The sequence below is a fragment of the Zalophus californianus genome, chromosome 3 (assembly GCF_009762305.2).
Source record: "Zalophus californianus isolate mZalCal1 chromosome 3, mZalCal1.pri.v2, whole genome shotgun sequence".
Classification (NCBI taxonomy): Eukaryota; Metazoa; Chordata; class Mammalia; order Carnivora; family Otariidae; genus Zalophus; species Zalophus californianus.
In genome coordinates this window covers 103,844,242-103,869,719 of record NC_045597.1, presented here as the reverse complement: position 1 = coordinate 103,869,719, position 25,478 = coordinate 103,844,242, and the positions used below count along the sequence as shown (strand labels likewise).

Here is a 25,478-nt window from a genome sequence, read left to right as displayed (position 1 = left end):
ACTATTGTTTCTTGTCTAAAGCAGAGTCTCCTGAGGGCTCCAGGTCATGACTCCTTTACTCCTCAAGTCGTGCAGGAAAGCTGCTTAATTAAAATAGTTTAAAACAAAAAAAGACGCAACCTTAATGGATCCATTAATTCATTTCAAAAATGTACTGAGTTCCCATCATGTACAGGGTATTAGTGCCATGGTAGATGATCCACGGGGGAAGATAAAGAAGATGTGGTAGGTGACAGGCATGCAGTTCTGTTCTGGAAGGCAAACTTTTACAAATTCAGACTGCAACCTCATCCCTCACCCTTTCTCAAGCTACTCTTATAACCTAATGAAAACAGAAACTTCTTATCTGGAAAACCAGACACACTGTTAGCAGAAGCAAGGTGGCCATTGGGGACCATGTCATATCAAGCTTCATGTGTCCATCCCTGCCTTGGGTAGATGTTCTTATTTAATCTCCTTGACGATGCCAATTTCAGCTGCTCTTTATAAGAAATGACTTTGTATCCTTCACCCATGTTATATAATAAGTATAATCATGGAAGAAAGTATCCTGAGCACAGTATTGCTCTGGAACTACCCTACATATGAGTGGTCATTCATTCATTCATTCATTCATTGTTTTCTGAACATTTACAATGAACCAGTCATGTTTATAAGTGCTACTCATTCTAGGAAAAAAGTAAATAAACAAAAAAGCCACATTTCTAGATACGGGATGATTTGTAAAAACATCACCAACTATTAAACGCTCTTAAAGAATATGGTGAGCTGTGAATTGTGTAAGACTGTTGAATCACAGACCTGTATCTCTGAAACAAATAATACATTATATGTTAAAAAAAAAAAAAAAGAAGAAGAAGAAGAAGATAGCAGGAAGGGGAAAATGAAGGGGGGGAAATCGGAGGGGGAGACGAACCATGAGAGACGATGGACTCTGAAAAACAAACTGAGGGTTCTAGAAGGGAGGGAAGTGGGAGGATGGATTGGCCTGGTGATGGGTATTAAAGAGGGCACGTTCTGCATGGAGCACTGGGTGTTATACGCAAACAATGAACCATGGAACACTACACCAAAAACTAATGATGTAATGTATGGTGATTAACATAACATAATTAAAAAAAATTAAAAATAAATAAATAAAGAATATGGTGATTGCGTTCTGGATACTCTAGTTTTTAAAGAGTAATGTTACAGAGAGTCCCTGACTTACGGCAGCTCAACTTAACAAATTTTTGACTTGTGATAGTGTGAAAGTGATACACATTCAGTAGAAACCATACTTTGAATTTTGAATTCTGATCTTTTTTCACCTAGCAATATGTGGTCCAATACTCTCGTGATGCTGGGCAGTGGCAGAAACCCGCAGCTCCCAGTCAGCCACGAGATCACAAGGGTAAATTATAGATACACCTACAACCATTCTGTATCCATACAACCATTCTCTTTTTCACTTTCAGTATAGTAGTCAACAAATTACATGAGATATTCAATATTATTATAAAAAAAACTTTGTGTTAGATGATCTTGCTCAACTATACGCTGATATGAGCATTCTAAGCACATTTAAGGTAGGCTAGGCGAAGCTACAATGCTTGGTAGGTTAGGTAGAGTAAATGCATTTCAACTTAAAAACTTTTCAATTTCTTGAGAGGGAACTCCATCATAATTCAAAGACGATCTTTTTACAAGATTCTTAAGATGCATGAATTAAGTGAACACAGACTGAAAGTTGTCTGTTTCCTGAATTCTCCAGCAATTAGCACAGTGACAAGCTGAAGCAGGTGTTGGACAAACAACTCTTCACAACACACCAACCCTGTTCCAGCACTTACACAGTTCCAATGGCCAAAGGAGGCCAATAACCAAGCCAAGTTTTGCCTGCCATCCCTTTCCTTAGCTCTATCCCTGGCTTCAGTATCATCTATAAAGATCCATCAACAAATCCCCAGAGTTTTCTCAAGGAAAAAGAATTTTATCGAGAAAATCTAAAATTGGGTTTAGTGCCTTAAAGAGATGTTAGGGACAAACAGGCTGGCCACAGGGGGTTGTTATAGAAACAAATCAAAGTAGGCTGCAGGAGACCCAGATACAATTCTCTGTGTGAGTCTGCAGATAGATCATAATAAGGATAAATTCATACATACCAGAGACAAGGGGGGATGGATTATTAGAGCCCAGCTATTCAGTGCCAGACCCAAGAACTGAAACCATGTTTTACAAATGGGCTTTTCTGTGCAGTTATATCACACAGGATATGTAATTATATCAACCACACAGCTTCTGCCTCCAGATCTTCTTAGGAGTTTTAATCTACATTGGTCACTGTCACCTTTTAATACTGCTGTCTTATATTTGATTTCAAATTCTAAATGATCATTTAAGAGGCAGAAGAGCCATTTATGCGTGAAAATTGTTGTTTCCTGGTGAAGTGGTGGAAGTTGCTGGTGGGTCATCTGAGGTTTCACTTCCAAGAAAGATGTTGACATTTTCCAATATTCTTGTGTGTTACAGTGTCTTCAGCCATAATGGACTCTCTAAGTCAACACAAGGGATCTGGAGCCACAGCTGTTCCAGCATCAGGTCATGCCTCACTTATCTGACATTAAGCATTTAAAATGTTTTCCTTATACTATCTAGTAAACAGGGCCACCTTACTATTTATCATCTGAGAATGCTTTTCACCATCCTCTGAGTTGAGATGTAGGATCTAATACTTCAGATGCTAATCAGGACATAAGAAAAGACACAAGTACCAAGGTAGTTTATAAAACACATATCTTTCAATGTTTTGAGGTAGAGAATAACATAGTGCCTAAGACCATATGCCTAATGACAGGAGATAAACACATAAAGAGAAAAGGTGGCAAGTGACAAGCAGATGCATCCTGTCTCTCTCATTTCTATGCCCACCTCATAATATACAATGTGAGTGCTTAGTGTTATGTTGGAAGGAGACATAAATTTACAAGTACACTGTAATGCGGAATGAAGGGGTTTCTTGGAGTCTATACATGTCTTGGTTAAAAACACACTCTTGAAACAAACATAAGGCTGTACTCTGCTAACTTCTTTATAGTTCTCTAATTTCCCATGGTAGCATAACATAGACTAGCTTCTGTCTCCTTTCAAGTTTTCTTAAGGCAGTTGCCCCAAGGAACTTCCGAAGAGTTCTGGTCTCAGGGAGCACTTCCAGAAGGGGCTCCTCTTGGTGACCATTCCTTTCATGGGAACACACCTTAGGGACTGGCCCTCATAGTGTTTAGAGCTAAAATGCTGACCACTGGAGTCCAGCTGGTAAGAAGAGCAGCCCTAAAGCTATGCAACTAAAGAACTTTTTGAGGAATATTAATATGTAGGACCTAGGGTAATTTTCTAGCTCTTCCCTTTTCCTGGAATATTCTTCCCCTAGTTATCTGAAAGGCTACTTTCCTCAGTTCTTTCAAGTTCCCCCACCACATCCTCCTTGTTCAAATGAGGCTTCTGTGATGACCCTGTTTAGGTCTGTAACTTGAGCTGACCCCACACCACAGCATCCCAGCAACCTTACTGTAATGTTTTGTTGTTGTTGTTTTTTCCCCACAGCTCATATATACAGTATATAGCTTATTTATTATATTTATTTGGTATACCTTCACTAAAATTTAAGCCCCATGAGGGGGAGAGGATTTTGACTATTTTGTTCTCTGAGGTATCACAAACATTAAACATAGTGCTTGGCACGGTCAATTTACATTTATTGAATGGATGAACACGTCTCTTATAGCACACATGGTAGAAGGGTAAAAGCCAAACTGTATTCTGAGAGAGTTTAAAAAAACTATGAAAAGTCACAGAAATGTACATTTTCTTGCTGCGGAGAAATATGGTAAATTAGATTGCTTGATGTATAGGAATTGCTCTTGAATTCTAGGAAAGGAGAAATGGGCATTTTTGTTCCCTAATAGATTTTTGCTTCCATTTTCCTTGTTCACAATGAATTTTAATCACCAATGTCACACTAGAAACAAAAGTTACTACACAGTTTTTATGCTTTCCTATGGTAGAGGCCACAGCTCAGATTTCAGACAAATAAGAATGTCAGCCAATGTTAATCCTGTTGTTATTTATGCATTCTCCTGGAATCAGTCGCTAACACATCATTCTCCCTAGGAAACCCTGGTTGGTATTCAGTGAGTTTTCAAGGACTCCTATTTCCTACAAATTCACTATTTGAGACTGTTTTTTTAAAAATGTCAAATTCAGTAACAGTTCCAAACAGCAGAACTAGAGGGCCAGTTTCATTGCCAGTGAAATTTGTCAGACCTATTTTCAGACGTTAAGGTTCAATCAAATGAAGATCAATAAAGAAATTCATCTCGGGCACATCTTGAATTATTACCTTTCCACATTATTTTGTTAGAAAACATGATACATATAAACACACAACTATGGATATATATATACCCTTATCTGTGTATGTGTCTTTACTACCACTATCATGAAAGCAATGGAAAGAATATTGACTTTGAAGCCAAAGAGACTTCAATTCGAATCTGAACACTACCAATTTGCATTACTTTTACCACAAAAGTGCCCCATTTTGATGATAAACTTATTGTTCTTCTAAATAATCTTTGTTAAATCTCTGACTTAGTTATTGGCTAACAGTAGGTACTCAATAAAAGGTAGTCATTATTTAACATATGTAGATGCAATTCAACCTTCTTCTGATCATCAGAGAGGAACTTCTCTGACTCCCAAGAGAATTGTAATAATTTTTAACAAAGAAAAGAGAAGAAAAAAGTGGAGCAATGTCTATACATCAACATCTGGAAGAGGTCACTAGCCATTCCATGAAAGGAATGAAGAAAAACGGGATCAATGTCAAGTTCATCGTTAAACCCAGATTCTATTTCTGGAAGCCTAATATTGAGAACGCTTCTAGAGTATGCCTCCATAGAGAAAAAGATTTCACATTACCCAGAAGAAATAATATCCTACCCCCATTAAATTACTACAGTATGCCTTCCAGGGAAAGGAGGGATTCTCCTTCTGGAGGAAATAAACACACGTGCAAACAGCAACAACAAGGGCTGCCATCTAGTGCCTCCTATGTGCTGAGCACCGAGACTGACATTTTACATATCTAGTCTGTATGTATTCAATCCTCAACACAGGCAGTATAATTAGACACATTTTATTGAAGAGGGAAATGCTTTAGAGAGGTTGTATAGCTTGCCCCCAAACACACAATTAATAAATGATGGTGATGCGATTTGAATCCATGTCTCTCCAAACTCAAAAGGAACAAAAATCTCAGGCTTTATGTCATTTCCAATCTCATTCTTTCCCTCAATATCAGTGCTTTTAAAGAATGGACACATCCTCAACACCACTAGGAAGAATTCTGTGGGACAAAGCTAATCTGTAAAGGATCAGTTTAGCTGATCCTTTAACTACACTTACCTCCTCTGCTTTTGAGGTATGAAGTGATATGAATCTAAGGGGTCATCTTGATAAAAAATGAACAATCAGTAGTTGAATCTACGCTGATTTCAATGGTGAAGTTGAAGAAGTGAGAGGCTAAGATTCTGACAACAGGAAATTACCTCTTTATTCCTCCACCCCTACTCTACCCCATATACACATTATTTCAGGTGTAAGGAATAGCTAAGCCAATCAACAATGCCTGTTGAATGTGATTAATTGTTTGATTCATTTCTACAAGACGCTATTTTTTTGCTTCATTTTACTTTTCACTGGGGAAGTGATTCTCAAATCTTACAAATTATAAGAAACTATAGAAAAGGTCTATCTAAAATGGCTACATATTTAACAGATAGAGTTCAGGGCAGCTGTCCAGCAGAAATTACCACAAATTTATTCCCAAAATACTTCTGAATAGCTAGCTAGCCCCAAATGACTTCTGTCATTATCAGACCAGGACTACCATGAGCCAACAATCCAGAGAAAAATACACTGAAGGCCTTCACTATACATACATACATACTACGCTATACATACAGCCAGGCAAAATATAACCAATATAAAAATATTAAAATATAGCTACTAATCTAGGTCAAGCCTTTTCCCAACATCCTCTGGCTCGTTAGGGACTCTGTATTAGAAACAATGCCATAGGGTGGCAGGAAACTTTAGAGACAGAACTGCATTAGAATCAAGATGTTGCCACCCACTATCTATGTAACCTCAAAAACTATTTCATCTAAGCATTAACGGCCTCATTTGCAAAATGAAGATGCTATGAATAGCTTCTTAGGTTGTCATAAAATTTAGGTGTGACATGTCAGGTAACAATAACTAATGGTTATTGAGCATTTATCATGTGCCAAGGGCTGGATGAAGTGAGTACTGCTGGTAGATGAGTAAACTAAGACACTAGACTTAAGTTACTTGCAGAAATTTGCAAATTCAGAAAGTCACAGAAATAGGATTAGAGCCCAGGTAATCAACACAGCCCATGCTTTTAACCCACTGTGCTGTACTGCTTAGTGTGGATCTCAATACTGAGGAAAAACCCAACAGTTATGAGTCACAGCTACTGTTATTAATGTTAATATCCCTACCCCATGTAAAATGAGGTTATATAGAACACTGAATACTCATGCCAGAGAATATGCGATACCTGGGGCATGGCTGCAAGAGATCTTCAACAATGCAGGCCTCTTTCTCAAGAAGTTCAGGGCATTCCTTTCCACCCCCAATAGCAACGTGCTTCACATTCCGGCTCCGGCTCCTAAATCCAGGTGAGAGACTCCCTGAACGACACGTCTTGGAGCAGGGGCTCCAGGAGGACCACTCACTGGTTTCACAGTCTTTTGGCATGATGCAGGACTGGACAGTCAAAGGGAAGGAGTCTTGCATGCAAAGGCTGAAGGGACAAAAGCAAAAAAAAAATAGGGCATAGATTAAACAGATGCAACCAACATTATGAAGTGCCTATTATGGAAAAGAAAACAAAACTGAAATTTGATATGAGCTTTCAAATAGGATTTTAAAAAAATGTTAGAGGCATCATGATAAAATAATGAAGAACATCCATTTTAAGACTGTATGCTCTATTTTATCTGAAACTGTAAAGTTATTTCACTCTAGAAAGACACATATGTGAGATGAGCCAACCATGAACTCTGTCTGAAGCATTATCAAAAATAACTGAGGCTGAGGGAGGAGGAGCAAGATGGCAGAGGAGTAGGAGACCTGGATTTCATCTGATCCCAGGAATTCAGCTAGATAGGGATCAAAATATACCCACTTCCATTCTGAACACCTACGAACTCAGCAGGAGATTGAAGAAAAGAATAGCAGCAACTCTCTGAATAGAAAAGCGACCACTTTCTGGAAGGTAGGACATGCAGAGAAGTGAATCCAAGGTGATATTTGGAAAGATAGACAGCGGAGGAGGGGGCCTCCGTCAGCCGCTACTGGCAAGTGATAGAGCCGAGGAGCACAAAATTGGAACTTTTGGAATTCGGCTCTGCTACGCTGAGGGACGTCGCTCCAGTGGCTAAGCGGGAGGTGGAACCCTCGCTGGGACAGTGTGGTCTTAGGACCCTCGGGGTCACAGAAAGACCGGGGGTGCCTGAGTGTGGCAGAGCTCCCAGGTATCGGAGCAGGGAAGCGGGCCGCAGAGACGGAGCCGAGTGGGCTCTCAGCTCGTGGTTACCATAAACCGTGATCTGCAGCACAGTCGGGCCACTGCTCTTCCAGCAGGGACTCAACAAATGGCAGATCCGGGGAGACTCCCCTTCCTTCCCGGGGAGGAGCGGTGCGGGAGTGCACCACAGGGATCTGTTGGGTTTAGAGACTCCACACGGGGTCGTGCGCCAGAGAGAGAAAAGCTCGGTCACAGGCCGGGTGAGCACGGAATGCAGCCGGGGACCAGGGAGATGGGAGTGATTGACTATTCTCTGGGGACGCACTGAGGAGTGGGGTCCCAAGTTCTCAGCTCCTCCAGGGCAGAGACTGGGAGGCCGCCATTTTCACTCTCGTCCTCCAAAGCTGGACAGAAAGCTTGCAGGGCACAAAAGCTCCTGAGAACAAACAGGAGCACATTACTTATCCCGGACTGGCAAGGGTGGGGCAATTCTGCCTCCAGCAAAGACGTTTAGGAACCACTGCGACAGGCCCCTCCCCCAGAAGATCAGCAAGAACAGCCAGCCAAGACCAAGTTTACTGATCAATGAGGATGGAAGAACTCCAGTACTAGAGGAATACTGCACATAGAATTCATGGCTTTTTTCCCCCTGATTCTTTAGTATTTCAAAAGTTAATTTTTTTAATTTTCTTTTTTTCCTTTTCTTTTTTTTTTGAATTTTTCTTTTTCCCTTTTTCAACCAACATCTTACCAATCCCCTTTCTAAAAATATTTTTTATTTTTCATTTTTAGAGTCATATTCTATCACTTCATTGTACTTAACATTATTTTTTGTGTATACATCTAAGTTGCTCTCTCTTTAAAATTTTGGGATACAGTTTCTTCTAACAAACCGAAATATACCCTAAATCTCTAGTGTATGGCTTTGTTTTAGTCTCCTGCCTGAACACACTCTCTTTCTTCCTTTTTTTTTTAATTTCTCTTCTTGCTTTTTTCAACCAACTTCTTATCTTATCAATTCCTTTTATTAAGTCTTTTGTAATTTTCATCTTTACAGTCATATTCCATCCCTTCATCATATTAAGCCTTATTTTTGTACATATATAAGTTTACCTTTCTTTAAAATTTTGGGAGGCAGTTTCTACTAACAGACCAAAATATGCCCAAAATCTAGTGTGTGGCACTTATCTATTCACCAGCCTGATCATATTTGGTCATATTCTTTTTTTTTCTTTCTTTCTTTCCCTTTCTATTCCCCTCAGTTTTGGATCTCTTCCGATGTGCTTAGTGTATATTTTTCTGGGGTTGTTGTTACCCTGTTATCATTTTGTGCTCTCATTCATCTATTCTCCTCTAGACAAAATGACAAGATGGAAAAAATCACCTCAAAAAAAGATCAAGAGCAGTACCGACTGCCAGGGACCTAATGAATACGGACATTAGTAAATGTCAGAACTAGAGTTCAGAATGACAATTATAAAGATACTAGCTAGGCTTGAAAAAAGCATGTAAGATATTAGAGAAACCCTATCTGGAGAAATAAAAGAACTAAAATCTAACCAAGTTGAAATCAAAATGGCTATTAATGAGGTGTAACCAAAAATGGAGGCTCTAACTGATAGAATAAATGAGGCAGAACAGAGAATTAGTGATATAGAAGACCAAATGATGGAGAATAAAGAAGCTGAGAAAAAGAGAGATAAACAACTACTGGATCAGGAGGGCAGAAATCGAGAGATAAGAGATACCATAAGAGGAAACAACATTAGAATAATTGGGATCCCAGAGGAAGAAGAAAAGGAGGGAGGGGCAGAAGGTATATTGGAACAAATTATAGCAGAGAACTTCCCTAATTTGGGGAAGGAAACAGGCATCAAAATCCAGGAGGCACAGAGACTGACCCTCAAAATCAATAAAAATAGGTCAACACCCCAACATCTAATAGTAAAACTAATGAGTCTCAGAGACAAAGAGAAAATCCTTAAAGCAGCTTGAGACAAGAGGTCTGTAACCTACAATGGTAGAAACATTAGATTGGCAGCAGACCTATCCACAGAGACTTGGCAGGCCAGAAAAGACTGGCATCAAATCTTCAGAGCACTAAATGAGAAAAATATGCAGCCAAGGATACTATATCCAACCAGGCTGTCATAGAAAATAGAAGGAGAGATAAAAAGCTTCCAGGACAAAAAACACCTAAAAGAATGTGCAAACACCAAACCAGCCCTACCAGAAATATTGAAAGGGATCCTCCTAAGAAAAGAAAGAGCCTAAAAGTAACACAGACCAGAAAGGAACACAGACAATATACAGTAACAGTGACCTTACAGGCAATACAATGGCACTAAATTCATATCTTTCAGTAGTTACCCTGAATGTAAATGGGCTAAATGCCCCAATCAAAACACAGAGGGTATCAAATTGGATAAAAAAGAAGACCCATCAATATGCTGCCTGTAATAGACTCATTTTAGACTCAAAGACACCTCCAGATTGAAAGTGAGGGGGTGGAAAACCATTTACCTTGCTAATGGACACCAAAAGAAAGCTTGGGTGGCAATCCTTATATCAGACAAATTCGATTTTAAACCAAAGACTATAATAAGAGATGAAGAAGGACATCATAGCTTATGTAAAGGGTCTATCAAACAAGAAGATCTAACAATTGTAAATATCTATGCCCCAAAAATGGGAGCAGCCGATAATATAAGCCAATTAATAACAACAGCAAAGAAACACATCAAAACAATACAATAATATTAAGGGACTTTAACACCCCCTCACTGAGATGGACAGATCGTCTAAGCAAAAGGTCAACAAGGAAATAAAGACTTTAAATGACACACTGGACCAAATGGACTTCACAGATATATTCAGAATATTCCATCCCAAAGCAACAGAATACACATTCCTCTCTAGTGCCCACGGAACATTCTCCAGAATAGATCACATCCTAGGTCACAAATCAGGTCTCAACTGGAACCAAAAGATTCGGATCATTCCCTGCATATTTTCAGACTACAATGCTTTGAACCTAGAACTCAATCACAAGAGGAAAGTCGGAATGAAGTCAAATACAAGGAGGCTAAAAAGCATCCTACTAAAGAATGAATGGGTCAACCAGGAAATTAAAGAAGAATTAAAAAAAATTCATGGAAACAAATAAAAATAAAAACACAACTGTTCAAGATCTTTGGGATGCAGCAAAGGCGATCCTAAGAGGAATGTATATAGCAATCCAAGCCTTTCTCAAGAAACAAGAAAGGTCTCAAATACACAACCTAACCCTACACCTAAAAGAGCTGGAGAAAAAAACAGCAAATAAAGCCTAAACCCAGCAGGAGAAGAGAAATAATAAAGATCAGAGCAGAAATCAATGAAACAGAAACCAAAAGAACAGTAGAACAGATCAACTAAACTAGGAGCAGCTTCTTTGAAAGAATTAACAAGATTGATAAACCCCTGGCCAGACTTATCAAAAAGAAAAAAGAAAGGACCCAAATAAATAAAATCATGAATGAAAGAGGAGAGATCACAACCAACACCAAAGAAATACAAACAATTGTAAGAACATATTATAAGCAACTATATGCCAGCAAATTAGATAATCTGGAAATGGATGCATACCTAGAGATGTATCAAGTATCAAGACTGAACCAGAAGAAATAGAAAACCTGAACAGACCCATAACCACTAAGGAAATTGAAGCAGTCATCAAAAGTCCCCCAACAAACAAGAGCCCAGGGCCACATGGCTTCCCAGGGGAATTCTACCAAACATTTAAAGAAGAATTAATACCTATTCTTCTGAAACTGTTCCAAAAAAAATAGAAATGGAAGGAAAACTTCCAAACTCGTTTTATGAGGCCACCATTACCTTGATCCCAAAATCAGACAAAGACTCCATCAAAAAGGAGAATTACAGACCAATATCCCTGATGACCATGGATGCAAAAATTCTCACCAAAATCCTGGCCAATAGGATCTGACAGTACATTAAAAGGATTATTCACCATGACCAAGTGGGATTTATTCCTGGGCTGCAAGGTTGGTTCAACATCCACAAATCAATCAACGTGATATAATACATCAAGAAAAGAAAGAACAAGAACCATATGATCCACTCAATAGATGTAGAAAAAGCATTTGACAAAGTACAGCATCCTTTCTTGATCAAAACACTTCAGAGTGCAGGGACAGAGAGTACATACCTCAATATCATAAAAGCCATCTATGAAAAACCTACAGCGAATATCATTCTCAATGGGGAAAAGCTGAGAGCTTTCCCCCTAAGGTCAGGAACGCGGCAGGGATGTCCACTATCACCACTGCTATTCAAGTCCTAGCCACAGCAATCAGACAACAAAAAGAAATCAAAGGCATCCGAATCGGCAAAAAAGAACTCAAACTCTCACTGTTTGCAGATGATATGATACTTTATGTGGAAAGCCCAAAAGATTTCACCCCAAAACTGCTAGAACTCATACAGGAATTCAGTCAAGTGGCAGGATATAAAATCAATGCACAGAAAGCAGTGGCATTCCTATCACCAACAACAAGACAGAAGAGAGAGAAATTAAGGAGTCGATCCCATTTACAATTGCACCCAAAATCATAAGATACCTAGGAATAAATCTAACCAAAGAGACAAAGGATCTGTACTCAGAAAACTATAAAATACTCATAAAAGAAATTGAAGAAGACACAAAGAAATGGAAAAACGTTCCATGCTCATGGACTGGAAGAACAAACATTGTGAAGATGTCAATGCTACCTAGAGCAATCTACACATTCAATGCAATCCCCATCAAAATACCATCCACTTTTTTCAAAGAAATGGAACAAATAATCCTAAAATTTGTATGGAACCAGAAGAGACCCCAAATAGCCAGAAGAATGTTGAAAAAGAAAACAAAGCTGGCGGCATCACAATTCCAGACTTCAAGCTCTATTACAAAGCTGTCATCATCAAGACAGTATGGTACTGGCACAAAAACAGACACATAGATCAATGGAACAGAATCGAGAGCCCAGAAATGGACCCTCAACTCTATGGTTAACTACTCTTTGACAAAGCAGGAAAGAATGTCCAGTGGATAAAAACAGTCTCTTCAACAAATGGTGTTGGGAAAATTGGACAGCCACATGCAGAAAAATGAAACTGGACCATTTCCTTAAACCACATACAAAAATAGACTCATAATGGATGAAAGACCTAAATGTGAGACAGGAATCCAACAAAATCCTAGAGGATAACACAGGCAGCAACCTCTTTGACCTGAGCCACAGCTTCTTCCTGGAAACATCGGTGAAGGCAAGGGAAGTAAGGGCAAAAATGAACTAGGGGGACTTCATCAGGATAAAAAGCTTTTGCACAACAAAGGAAACAGTCAACAAAACCAAAAGACAACCAACAGAATGGGAGAATATATTTGCAAATGACATATCAGATAAAGAGCTAGTTTCCAAAATCTATAAAGAACCTATCAAACTGAACACCCAAAGAACAAATGATCCAATCAAGAAATGGGCAGAAGACATGAACAGACACATTTCCAAAGAAGACATCCAGATGGCCACCAGACACATGAAAAACTGCTCAGCATCACTCAGCATCAGGGAAATCCAAATGAAAACCTCAATGAGATACCACCTCACACCAGTCAGAATGGATAAAATTAACAAGTCAGGAAACGGTAGATGTTGGTGAGGATGCAGAGAAAGGGGAACCCTCCTATACTGTTGGTGGGAATGCAAGCTGGTGCAGCCAGTCTGGAAAACAGTATGGAGGTTCCTCAAAAAGTTGAAAATAGAGCTACTGTATGACCAAGCAATTGCACTCCTGGGTATTTACCCCAAAGATACAAAGGTAGAGATCCAAACGGGTACGTGCACCCCAATGTTTATAGCAGCAATGTCCACAATAGCCAAACTATGGAAAAAGCCAAGATGTCCATCAACAGATGAATGGATAAAGAAGATGTAGTATATATATACAATGGAATATTATGTAGCCATCAAAAAAAAAAAACCATGAAATCTTGCCATTTGCAATGACGTGGATGGAACTGGAGGGTGTTATGCTGAGTGAAATAAGTCAATCAGAGAAAGACATGTATCATATGACCTCACTGATATGAGGAATTTTTAATCTCAGGAAACAAACTGAGGGTTGCTGAAGTGGTAGGGGGTGGGAGGGATGGGGTGGCTGGGTGATTGACATTGGGGAGGGTATGTGCTATGGTGAGCGCTGTGAATTGTGTAAGACTGTTGAATCACAGACCTGTACCTCTGAAACAAATAATACATTATATGTTAAAAAAAAATAGTAGAAAGGGAAAAATTAAGGGGGGAATCAGAGAGGGAGACTAACCATGAGAGAGTATGGCCTCTGAGAAACAAACTAAGGGTTTTAGAGGGGAGGGGGTGGGGGGATGGGTTGGCCTGGTGATGGGTATTAAGGAAGGCACGTACTGCATGGAGGACTGGGTGTTATACACAAACAATGAATCACGGAACGCTACCATCAAAAACTAATGATGTAATATATGGTGACTAACATAACATAATAATACAAAATTAAAAAAAAAAAAAAAAAACGAGGCTCTTCTACTGTGCTTTCACCTCTGATATAACCTGAAGTTGCCATTTGTTGCCTGGTTTCCAGGTGTCACACACTGTGCTCCATCTCATAGGCACTTTCTCACAACAATTTCATGAGTTTATGTATTATTATCTCCATCTGTAGAACATAGACTCAGGAAGGCTAAATCATTTGTCTAAGGTCAAATAAAGGTACAGTTAAGCTGGAGAGTATTAATCTATCCATTCTTTTACATATGGGCTATGAAAAAATAAACAAATGTGTTATTGTGTTTCCCCCACACTGCTAGGCTCTGAGCATCAATTTCCTCATTTGCAAAATTCAAGTGCTATCAAATACTAACCATCTAATTGGGAAACAGATAAATAAATAAAAAGACAGGGTAATGGGATAATGTGATGAATTCAACATAAAAGCATCTATAATGATGAGGAGAAAAGTTGATGAGGCAGTGATGGACCACCTAGGAAGGCTTGGGGGATCGGCAGGGCTCGGGTGGCTGCGGGGGAGGTTCTAAGAATGCAGGACATTAGAGCTGCATTTCTTTTAAAGATTAATGGGAACTTCTCAGGGACAGAAAGAAGACTGTCTTAGGTCAATGAAATAGCACACTTAAAGCCTTTATATAAAACTTTGTGAGGATGGAAACCAGTGGTTTGCCAGCGCTGGATGTACTGTTTCACAAGAACTAACTATTAAATTTTCAGGAATTTTGCAAGCTAGCTGACTTCATGCAGGTAACTTAAAATTGGCTATGGTAGAAGTATTTACACAACAGAAATCAACAAATGCTACAAATCAAGCCCCTCCCATCCCCACCCTACCATGATGCCCAACCCCAAGAACTGGGGGTTAAACATTTATAAGCACACCAAAGCAGGTAAGTAAAAGCCAACTTGTCAACTGTCAAAAATCTGTCCATTTATAAAGCATAAAGTTCAAAGAGGAAAGTGGATAAATATTAGGTATGTGGGTTCTTCAAAAATATGTCTGGAAAGGCTTCATATCATGGTCTAAGAAATTCAGATTTGATTGAGCATTAAATAACTTTATGTGGAGGAAAATTAGTTAGACTCCTATAGAAGATAATATTTCACATATTAATTGGCATTCTTTTTTTCCCCACTTTTTTTTTGTTATCCATTTTCTTATTCTATCAAAGTCATCCATTACCTTGGAAAGAAAAGGATGATTTTGACAGGAATATAAGTCAACATATGTTCAAATACTGACTTCCAAAAGTGGACTGTGAAAACTGGTGAAGTAATGAGCTATAGTCAGGCTTTGGTAATGGTTCCTCTGCATGTGTTTAAAAAGACAGAAGTATTCAAATGATTCCATGTTTCTGATATACAAAAATATGTTGATAAGGGAGCCACCAACAGAGAAATGGATTATAGAAGGTGATGTGCAGGAGAGAATAAAACATGCTCAAATTCATGTAAATTACAGTGAGATTTCCATACTGATATCCTTCATGAAGCAACATAGAGTTCTTGTGTCTTTCAGAAGTCACAATAACATAAGATGAATCTTGGTTGTATATATATGTATATATATGTATGTATATATGTGTGCATATATATGTGGATATTTATATATATGTGGATATTTATATATATGTGGATATTTTTATATATACACATAGCTATTCAGATCATATTACTCCCTTCAGAGTAAAAAAGGCAATGCATACCTCATTACCATTACTCACTCCAATGTAAGATTTTGGGAGCTTAAGGTTAAGATGCAGTAGGAAGAACCTCTCTTGAAAATGACCCACCTATAGGGCGAGAGGACCATCTCTTTTGGTGTATAACACAACAGAAACCTGTTGATCAAGAAGTTTCTATGTTTTCTGTGTTTTCACTCTCCAGGAATTGTGTTGGCTTCCAAATGCATATACTGAAGTACTGTCAGTACATCAGAATATGTGCATATTTGAAGAGTCTTTAGAGAAGTAATTAAGTTAAAATGAGCTCACCAGGATGGGCCCTAATCAAGTATGAATGGTCTCCTTCTAAGAAGAGCTTAGGCCACAGGACACACAGAAAGACTGTGTGAAGACAGACAGAGAAGACAGCTGTCTACAAGCCAAGCAGAGAGGCCTCAGAAGAAACCAACCTCACACCTGATCTCAGATTTTCCAGACTCCAGAGCAGTGAGAAAATTAACTTTGCCTTAACTGTTACAGCAGCCCTGGCACCATGATATGAAATTTAATGGAGTTTTTCAATTTGTGTGTTTTTAGGGGAAAAAAAAGGCTCAATTTCCAAGACAGATTTTCCTCTCCCTTTTATAAAGAAGGTCCCACATTATGCAGTTCTCTGTTTACAGCTGACGTGGTGGTTTGCTTCTTCCCACTTACCAGCTTTCACTCTCTGTTGCTCATCTTCCCCAAAATGACTTTTCCTACTGGCTCAGTAGAATGAATAACAAGACTTGCCAAGAACTGCAGGGATTAATCAGGGACTTTTACATTTTTTTAAAAGGGCTCCTAATTTTTGGAATTAGGAAGAGCATATGTTCCATTAATCATATAGTCACTTATTTTTAATGTTATTTTCACTAACGTACCTTCTTGGTTAAAAGAAAAAAACAACTAGATAAACTAAAGCCAATAACAAATATTATTGTCTACACACAGAAATGGGAATCAGTCCTTTCAAAGAAGGTGGTGTGTCTTTTTAATAAAACAGACATATACTGTGGATTTGTCTTTTTTAAAAAAAAGATGCTATGGTAATTATACCTCCTTGACATTTACAGAACATGTTGTCATTTGTAAATTACTTCACAAGTATTCACTGTAAAGGAAATCATTGAAACAGAAAATCACTCTAGTAATTCTTACTTCCTCTGGAAATGTAGGGAAATCTCTTTATTTAGAAAACAATTGGAGGGGGAGACGAACCATGAGAGACGATGGACTCTGAGAAACAAACTGAGGGTTCTAGAGGGGTGGGGGTGGGGGGATGGGTTAGCCTGGTGATGGGTATTAAGGAGGGCACATTCTGCGTGGAGCACAGGGTGTTATGCACAAACAATGAATCATGGAACACTACATCAAAAACTAATGATGTAATGTATGGTGATTAACATAAAAAAAAGAAAACAAGGACAGAAACTCCTATTAGGTAAAACTCAACGGAAAAGTATCTTCCCTTCATCAACACTTCAGTTACTACTTTTTTTTATTTTTTTTATTTTTTATTGTTATGCTAATCACCATACATTCCATCATTAGTTTTTGATGTAGTGTTCCATGATTCATTGTTTGTGCATAACACCCAGTACTCCACGCAGAACGTGCCCTCTTTAATACCCATCACCAGGCTAACCCATCCCCCCACCCCCTCCCCTCTAGAACCCTCAGTTTTGTTTTTCAGAGTCCATCGTCTCTCATGGTTCATCTTCCCCTCCGATTTCCCCCCCTTCATTCTTCCCCTCCGGCTATCATCTTCTTCTTCTTCTTCTTCTTTTTCTTCTTCTTCTTTTTTAACATATAATGTATTATTTGTTTCAGAGGTACAGGTCTGTGATTCAACAGTCTTACACAATTCACAGCACTCACCATAGCACATACCCTCCCCAATGTCAATCACCCCGCCACCCCATCCCTCCCATTCAGTTACTACTTTAAAATAATATTAAATATCTTAAACATTCAGAAAAGTAGAGTAATATAATGCATACTCCTAGACTTTACTAGCAAAGGTTAACATTTATGTCAGATACTGTAAAATAAATAAAAAATTACAAATTCAGATAAAGTCCCATCTCCACTGTAATCCCATCTCTAGCTCCCTTCTCCAGACATAGCCACTATACTGAAATTGATTTTTATTACTCTGTACAATGTTTTTATAGTTTAACTAAATATGTATATGTTCATAAATATCTACAGCATTCATTGCCTTGCATGTTTTTAAAAGTTTTACTTAAATGTTTTATTAAACATATTACTTCTGGAAATTATTTTCCTCACTTAATATTATGACTTCTAGATCCATCCATGTTGATAAATACAGATAGTGTGCATTCATTTTTATTAGTAATATTCCAATATGAGTACTTAGCAATTCATTTATTCATTTTCCCATTAGTGCACCTTTTGGTTGTGTTTAATTTCTTGCAAATCCACAGGATTATGTATTGAACCTCTTTTTATAGGTCTCTGTACTACACATGTGTAAAATATTTTCTTTAGTATATTTGCCCTGAGTTGGGCCATAAATAGTCATATAATCAAATTTACTAGGTATTGTGAGATTTTTCCTTTCTTACATGTTCAAAAAGGTATTATCAGACTTTTTTTCTCATATTAGGAAAGTACATTTGTTTTTTGAGCTTACCATTGAGTTTTATTTTCATCTCACATTCAAAATGACTATTCAGACATCCTATCCTGTGAACTGGCCATTCACACTGCTTGTCCATTATGGTAGACTGACTAATGCTCACCTTTTTCCCAGGATGGGAATTCCCCTATCTCTTGCTTCCTTGTAGAGACCTGGCTGTTAGTTCTATGAAAGCTGACTGGAAGAAGAGAGTTGTTGGGGCATTTTCACAAACTATGTATGGATTTTCACTCAATCTGCATGTTCACAGAATGATTTTCACACTTAAACTACATTTTGCAGGTAAAGGAGTAACTTTTAGGCCTATTGAACACATTTACCCTCAAAATTACTTAGTGCCTATAACTGTTAAGCCTTCCAAGAATCTTATATTAGAATCCAATAGCCTATAGCGTGGTAACAAATCCTGAAATATGAATGATTTAACAAAATAACTGTTCATTTTCCTTCTGCATACAATTCAGTGTAGACTGTCCTAAAAGGTACTCTACCTGAAGACTTAAAAATCCAGTGTGTGTCCATCTTATACATTCACCATCTAAAATACATGGCTTCCAAGTTCACATTTAGAAAGGAAAGACAGAGTAGGAGGATGGTCCAAAGTGATTTATAACTTAAGCCTAGAAGTGGCTTACATTACTTCTGTCTACATTTCATTGGCCCTATCAGTCAAATGGCTCCAATATAACTGCAAAGAAGATGGTGAAATGCCTTTCCATGTGCTATGGAAGAGGCAAAAATGTGATAAACACATAGCTTTGTGTCTCATACATCTGTGCCATGTAAACTGATTTGCTTCTTGCAGATCTTCTAACTGAAAGGGAGCTTTCAGCTTTTTCCACTCTGCTACATAAATTACCGCTCAGCCATTTGCTTTCCAGCTCCCAAAATTTGCTGACATTTCTATTTACTGTCATATCCATTCCTATTATATTTGTCCTTGAGAGTTTATGTCTTCTTTATTCCTTTACTCTTAGTTAAGCGGGGTTCTAGAATACAGCAGTGATAAATGATTATCTTCATTTTGCCATATTTAACAAGAAGCCTGAAAAGTTATTTGATACAGAGCTTTGTTAAAGCCACAAAATGATCCAATCTATAAATTAATTCCTGAAGAGCCAAATCTACCCTACACACGGAAAAACTACCGGCTGGAAGTAATTAAACACGCATGAGTAAAGTATCAAATTGTGGAACTATTTTCATCTCCATTAATCTTGTTCTACATTATATAATATTTGTTTATAGAATTTAATACTTCCAAAATATGCCATATAGTTAAAAAGTTATTTTTATAGAAGTGAAACTGCAACTAACTTGGGCCATTTGGAAGCACAGTTATTCTAATTATTTAGCAAGAACACTGCTATCCATATGGTAGCAGCTTACCCAAATCACAGCAGACTAACAAGGGAACAGTTGCTTCCAGAGCTTACAGATTTAACTTAGAGAATGACTGCAAGATCACATCATGAAAATGACACCAGGGAATAAAAAGTGAATGGTGAAATGAAGAGAAATAAACTAAAACTGAGAAAGGCTTAAAAAAAGAATACATTTGGGAAATCAGATAGAATATATGCCATCTATTTTAGTGATTTTGACTCCAAACTGGTGGCATTTTTCTGCTACCAGTCAAACTAACTGGGATATCTGAGAAGAAAATAAGAATTATAGCCCGAAGAAGAAAAAACAGGCACATAACAAGTCTTACATAAAATCCCCGGATGCTTTAGGAAGCAGACTAATATGTGGGATGCCTATGACAATATAAAATTCAGCAAGAAAAGACATTCAAATAAGCAGAGTTTCTAAAATGTCTGGAAGACCAATTTGAAAATGTAAGAATTTAAAATTCCTATGAAAAAATACTAGGCATTACTGAGAAATTTTAGCTGGAAGATTATGACTTTACTTTTTTTTCTATAACCTCCTTACTTGGCCAAATTAACCTGAGGTAAATGATGTCTTGTTTAACAAAAATTATGTTTATGTTAGGTTAGAATATATAACTAAGAGGGCCATACTTAAGTTATTTAACTTTTTTCTTTCTGATTCTCAATAAAAATAAAACTAAGATATTGATATGCCTTTCAATTTTTTTCCAGTTTTACTGAAAAATAATTGACATACATCACTGTAGAAGCTTAAAACATATAGCATAATGGTTTGATTTACATTATTGTGAAATGATAACCATATTAGGTTTAGTTAATGCCTATCTTCTCAGAGAGATAAAATAAGAAAAGAAAGAAGAAAAGAAAAAAAGTAAAAAAAAAAGTTCCTCTTTGTGATGAGAACTCCGGCTTTACTCTCTTAACTTCTCTATATATCATACAGCAGTGTTAGTGACGGTCATCATGCTATACATTCCACCCTTAGTACTTACGTATCTTAAAACTGGGAGTTGTATCTTATGACCACCCTCCTCCATTTCTACCTCACCCTCACCCTCCACCTCTGGTAACCGTAAGTCTGATCTTGTTCTTTGAGATTTTGTTTGTTTGTTGAAGATTACACATATAAGTGAGACTATGTAGTATTTATCCTTTCTGCCTGACTTATTTCACTTAGCATAATGCCTTCAAGGTCCATCCATGTCTTCACAAATGGCAGGGTTTCCTCATTTTTTTATGCCTGAATAATATTCAATTATACATATTTTATACATTATATATATTGTGTATATAATACACACACACATACCCCACAATCCACAATTTCTTTATCCATGCTTCCACTGATGGACACTTAGGTTGTGTCCATGAATGGTTATCATAAATATGTTATGAACGTGGGGGCAAAAATATCTTTTTAACTTAGTGTTTTCATTTCCTTTGGATATATCCCCAGAAGTGAAATTGATACATCATATTGTAGTTCTATTTTTAATTTTTCGAGGATCCTCCATACTGCTTTCCATAGTTGCTCTACCAAGTTACAGTCCCATCAACAGTGCACACGGTTCCCTTTTCTCCACATCCTCACCAGCACTTGTTACCTCTTGTCTTTTTGATGATGGCGATTCTAACACACATGAGGTGATACTCATTGTGGTTTTAATTTGCATTTCTATAATGACTAATGATATTGAGCATCTTTTCATGTACCTGTGGCCCTTTGGGCATCTTCTTTGAAGAAATGTTTATACAGGTCCTTTACCCATTTTTTTAATTGGGGCATGTATGCATGTATGTATGTATGCGTGTATGTATATGTTGAGTTGTATGAATTCTTCATATATTTTGGATTATAACCCCTTATCAGATACACAATTTGCAAATAACTTTCTCCCATTCTTATTTGCCTTTTTACTTTGTTGATAGTTTCTTTTACTGTGCAGAGCTTTTTAGTTTGATATAGGCCCACTTATCCATTTTATAATTTTGTTTTTGTGCTTATGGTGTTATAGCTAAAAAATCATTAACAAGACCCACGTTAAGGAGCTTAATTCTTTAGTTTTCTTCTAGGATTTTCATGGTTTCAAGTCTTATATTTAAGTATTTAATCAATTTCAAGATAATTTTTGTGAGTGGTATAAAATATAGGTCCAGTTTCATTCTGTTACATATGAGAAAACCCAATTATCCCAGCACCACTTATTGAAGAAACTGTCTTTTCTCCATTGAGTATTCTTGGCTCCATTGTCAAATATTACTTGGCCGTGTATATTTGGGCCCTTAACTCTGTTCTATTGGTCTATTTACCTGTTTTTATGCCAGTGCCATAAATGTTTCAATGACTATAGCTTTATAATATAGCTGGAAATAAAAAAGCGTGATGCCTCCTGCTTTTCTCTTCTTTGTCATGATTTCTTTGGCTCTTTGGGGTCTTTTATGATCTATATTAACTTTAGGAAATTTTTTTTCTGTTTCTTTAAAAAATGCCATTGGAATCCTGATAGGGATTGCATAATCTATAAATGGCTTTTGGTAGTATTGACATTTTAACCATATTAATTCTTCTAACCCATGAAAATGAAATACCTTTCTATTTATTTGTGTCTTCTTTGATTTGTCATCAATGTCTTACAGACTTCAGCACAGAGATCTTTCAACCCCTTATTTAAATTTATTCCTAAGCATTTCATTATTTTTGGTGTTATTGTAAATGGGATCAATTTATTTCTTTTTCAAAAATTGTGTTGTTAGTGTACAGAAATGCTACTGATTTTTGAATGTTCATTTTATATACTACAACTTTACTGAATTCATTGATTAGACCTAACAGGTTTTTTTGGTTGAATCTTCAGGATTTTCTACATATAAAACAGGCCATCTGCAAATAGAGACAATTTTATTTCTTCCTTTTTAATTCTGATACCTTTTTTTTCTTACCTGATTGCTCTAGCTAGGACTTCTAGTACTATGTTGAACAGAAGTGATGAGAGTGGACACCCTTGTTTTGTTCCTGGTGTTAGAGGAAAAGCTTTCAACTTTCCACCATTGAGCAAGATGTTAGCTGTGGACCTTTCACATAATGCCTTTACTATATTGAGATATGTTTCTTATATACCTAATTTGTTAAGAATTTTTATCATGAGTGGATGTTGAATTTTGTCAAATGCTTTTTCTGCATCTATTGAAATGATCATATGATTCTTCTCTTTCATTCTATTAATGTGATGTACCACATTGACTGGTGCATTAAAACATGCTTACATCCCAGAAATAAATCCCACTTGATCAGAGCACACCGTCATTTTAAAGTGTTGCTAATTTCAGTTTGCTAGCATTTCATGAGAATGTTTGCATCAATATTCATCAAGGATATTGATCTATAGTTTTCTTTGCAAGTAGTGTCCTTTGCTGGTTTTGGTATCAGGATAGTGCTAGCCTCATAAAATGAGTTTGGGATGGTTCCCTCCTCTTTAATTTTTTGGAAGAGCTTGAGAAGGAATGGTGTTGATTATTCTTCAAATGTGTGGTAAGGTTAATCAGTGAAGCCATCAGGTCCTAGGCTCTTCTACGTTGAGTGATTTTTTATTAAAAAAATCACTAAATCTTCTCCCTAGTAATTGGTTTGTTTCCTGATGTAGTCTTAGTAAATTGTACATTTCTAATAATTTTCCCATTTCTCCTAGGTTGTCCAGTTTGCTGGATTATAGCTGTTCATAGTGGCCCCTCATGATTTTTTCCATGTCTCTGGTATAAGTTGTAACATCTCTTTTTTCATTTATAATTTCTAAATTGGAGGCTTTTCTCTTTTTTCCTTGGTTAATCTAGCTGGTGGAGGGGGTTGTCAATTTTTTTTATCTTTTCAAATAACCAACAATGTTCACTAATTTTTTCTAGTGTTAATCTGTTGTCTATTTCCTTTATTTCTGCTCTAATAGTTATTATTTCCTTTATTCCACTAACTTTGGGCTCAGTTTGTTCTCCTTTCCCATGTTCCTTAAGGTGTAGAGTTAAGTTGTTTATTAAAATATTTTTTGCTTCTTAATACAGGCATATACTGCTATACACTTCCCTCTTAGACCTGCTTTTGCTGCATCCCATAGATTATGGATGTTGTTTTTCCTCTTTTGTCTGTCTTGAAAGACATTTTTTATTTCCGCTTCCACTTCTTCAATCCCCTGGTTATTCAACAGAGTGCTGTCCAATTTCTATGCGTTTGTGAATTTTCTAATTTTCTTCTTGTTACTGATTTCAAGTTTCATGCCATTGTGGTCAGAAAAGATACTTAGTATGATTTCAATCTTCTTGAATTTTCTAAGACTTATTTTGTGGCCTAACACATGCTCTATAAAACCCTATAAAATGTCCCATGTTTATTTAAAAAGAATATGTATTCTGTTGTTAGATAGAACGCTGTGTGTGTGCTGTTAGGTCTGTTTGGTCTATAGTGCTGCTCAAATCTGCTGTTTCTTTATTGATTCTCTTTCTGGATGATTTATACATTGTTGACAGTGGGGTATTAAAGGTCCTACCTATTACTGTTTATTTATCCTTTTAGCTCTGTTAGTGTGTGCTTTATATACTTAGGTGCTCCAATACTGGACACATCAATATTTATAATTGTTGTATCTTCTTGATGTATTAACCCGATTATCATTACATAACGGCCTTCTTTGTCTCTTTTTACCATTTTTAGTTTAAAGTCTATTTTGTCTGATATAAGGAAGGTACCCCTGTTTTGTTTTTGGTTTTTTTTTTTTTTTTTTTGGTTTCCATTTGCTTAAAATATCTTTTCCATCCCTTCACTCTCAGTCGATGTGTGTCATTAGGGTTAAGTGAGTCTCTTCTAGGTAGCTTTTTGTTGATCTTGTTTTTTTAATCCATTCTGCCACTCTATATGTCTTACATTTAAAGTAACTATTGTTAAGTAAGGACTTACTGTTGTTATTTTGTTAATTGTTTTCTGTTGTTTTGTAGGTTCAATGCTCTTTATTTCTTTTGTGTGTGTGTGTGTGTGTTGATGTCTTTTGGTCAGTATGCTTTCTCTTCATCAAGTTATTTTGTGTACTTACTATAGGATTTTCCTTTGTGGCTGCCAGGACTTACATAAAGTATCTTAAATTTATAGTATCCTCTTTTTAAAACTGGTAATTTTAATAGAATTCATAAATTTTACCCTTACTTCTCCACCTCCTTCCATTTTAGGTTATTGCTATTATAATTTATATTTTTTATCCTGAATAACTAACAAGAGATTACTGTAGTCATTATTTTTGTTATGCTCTTTAACTTTTAAACCAGAGTTGTAAAATGAGTTATGTACCACTGTTCTCATATTGCAAAAATCTAACTATGACTATATTTATCATTTCCAGTGAGTTTTATGTGGGGGTTATTTTTCCTTCTTTTTTCTTAAATGTTTTCACGATGTTAATTAGTGCTATTTACTTCCATTCAAACAATTCCCTTTAGCAATTCTTGTAAGGCAGATTTGGTGGCAATAAACTCCCTCAGCTCTTG

The 25,478-nt window shown here is 36.9% G+C and overlaps 1 protein-coding gene across 1 annotated transcript in view; it reads right to left on the bottom strand.

Moving 5' to 3' along the window:
• The window catches only part of THSD7B (thrombospondin type 1 domain containing 7B), a 772,830-nt gene that overhangs the window by 541,599 nt on the left and 205,753 nt on the right, over positions 1–25,478 (bottom strand). The window contains exon 3 of the mRNA XM_027590003.2: positions 6,626–6,871. Within this exon, the coding sequence (XP_027445804.2) occupies positions 6,626–6,871 (246 nt within the window). The remainder of the gene's footprint in view (positions 1–6,625; positions 6,872–25,478) is intronic.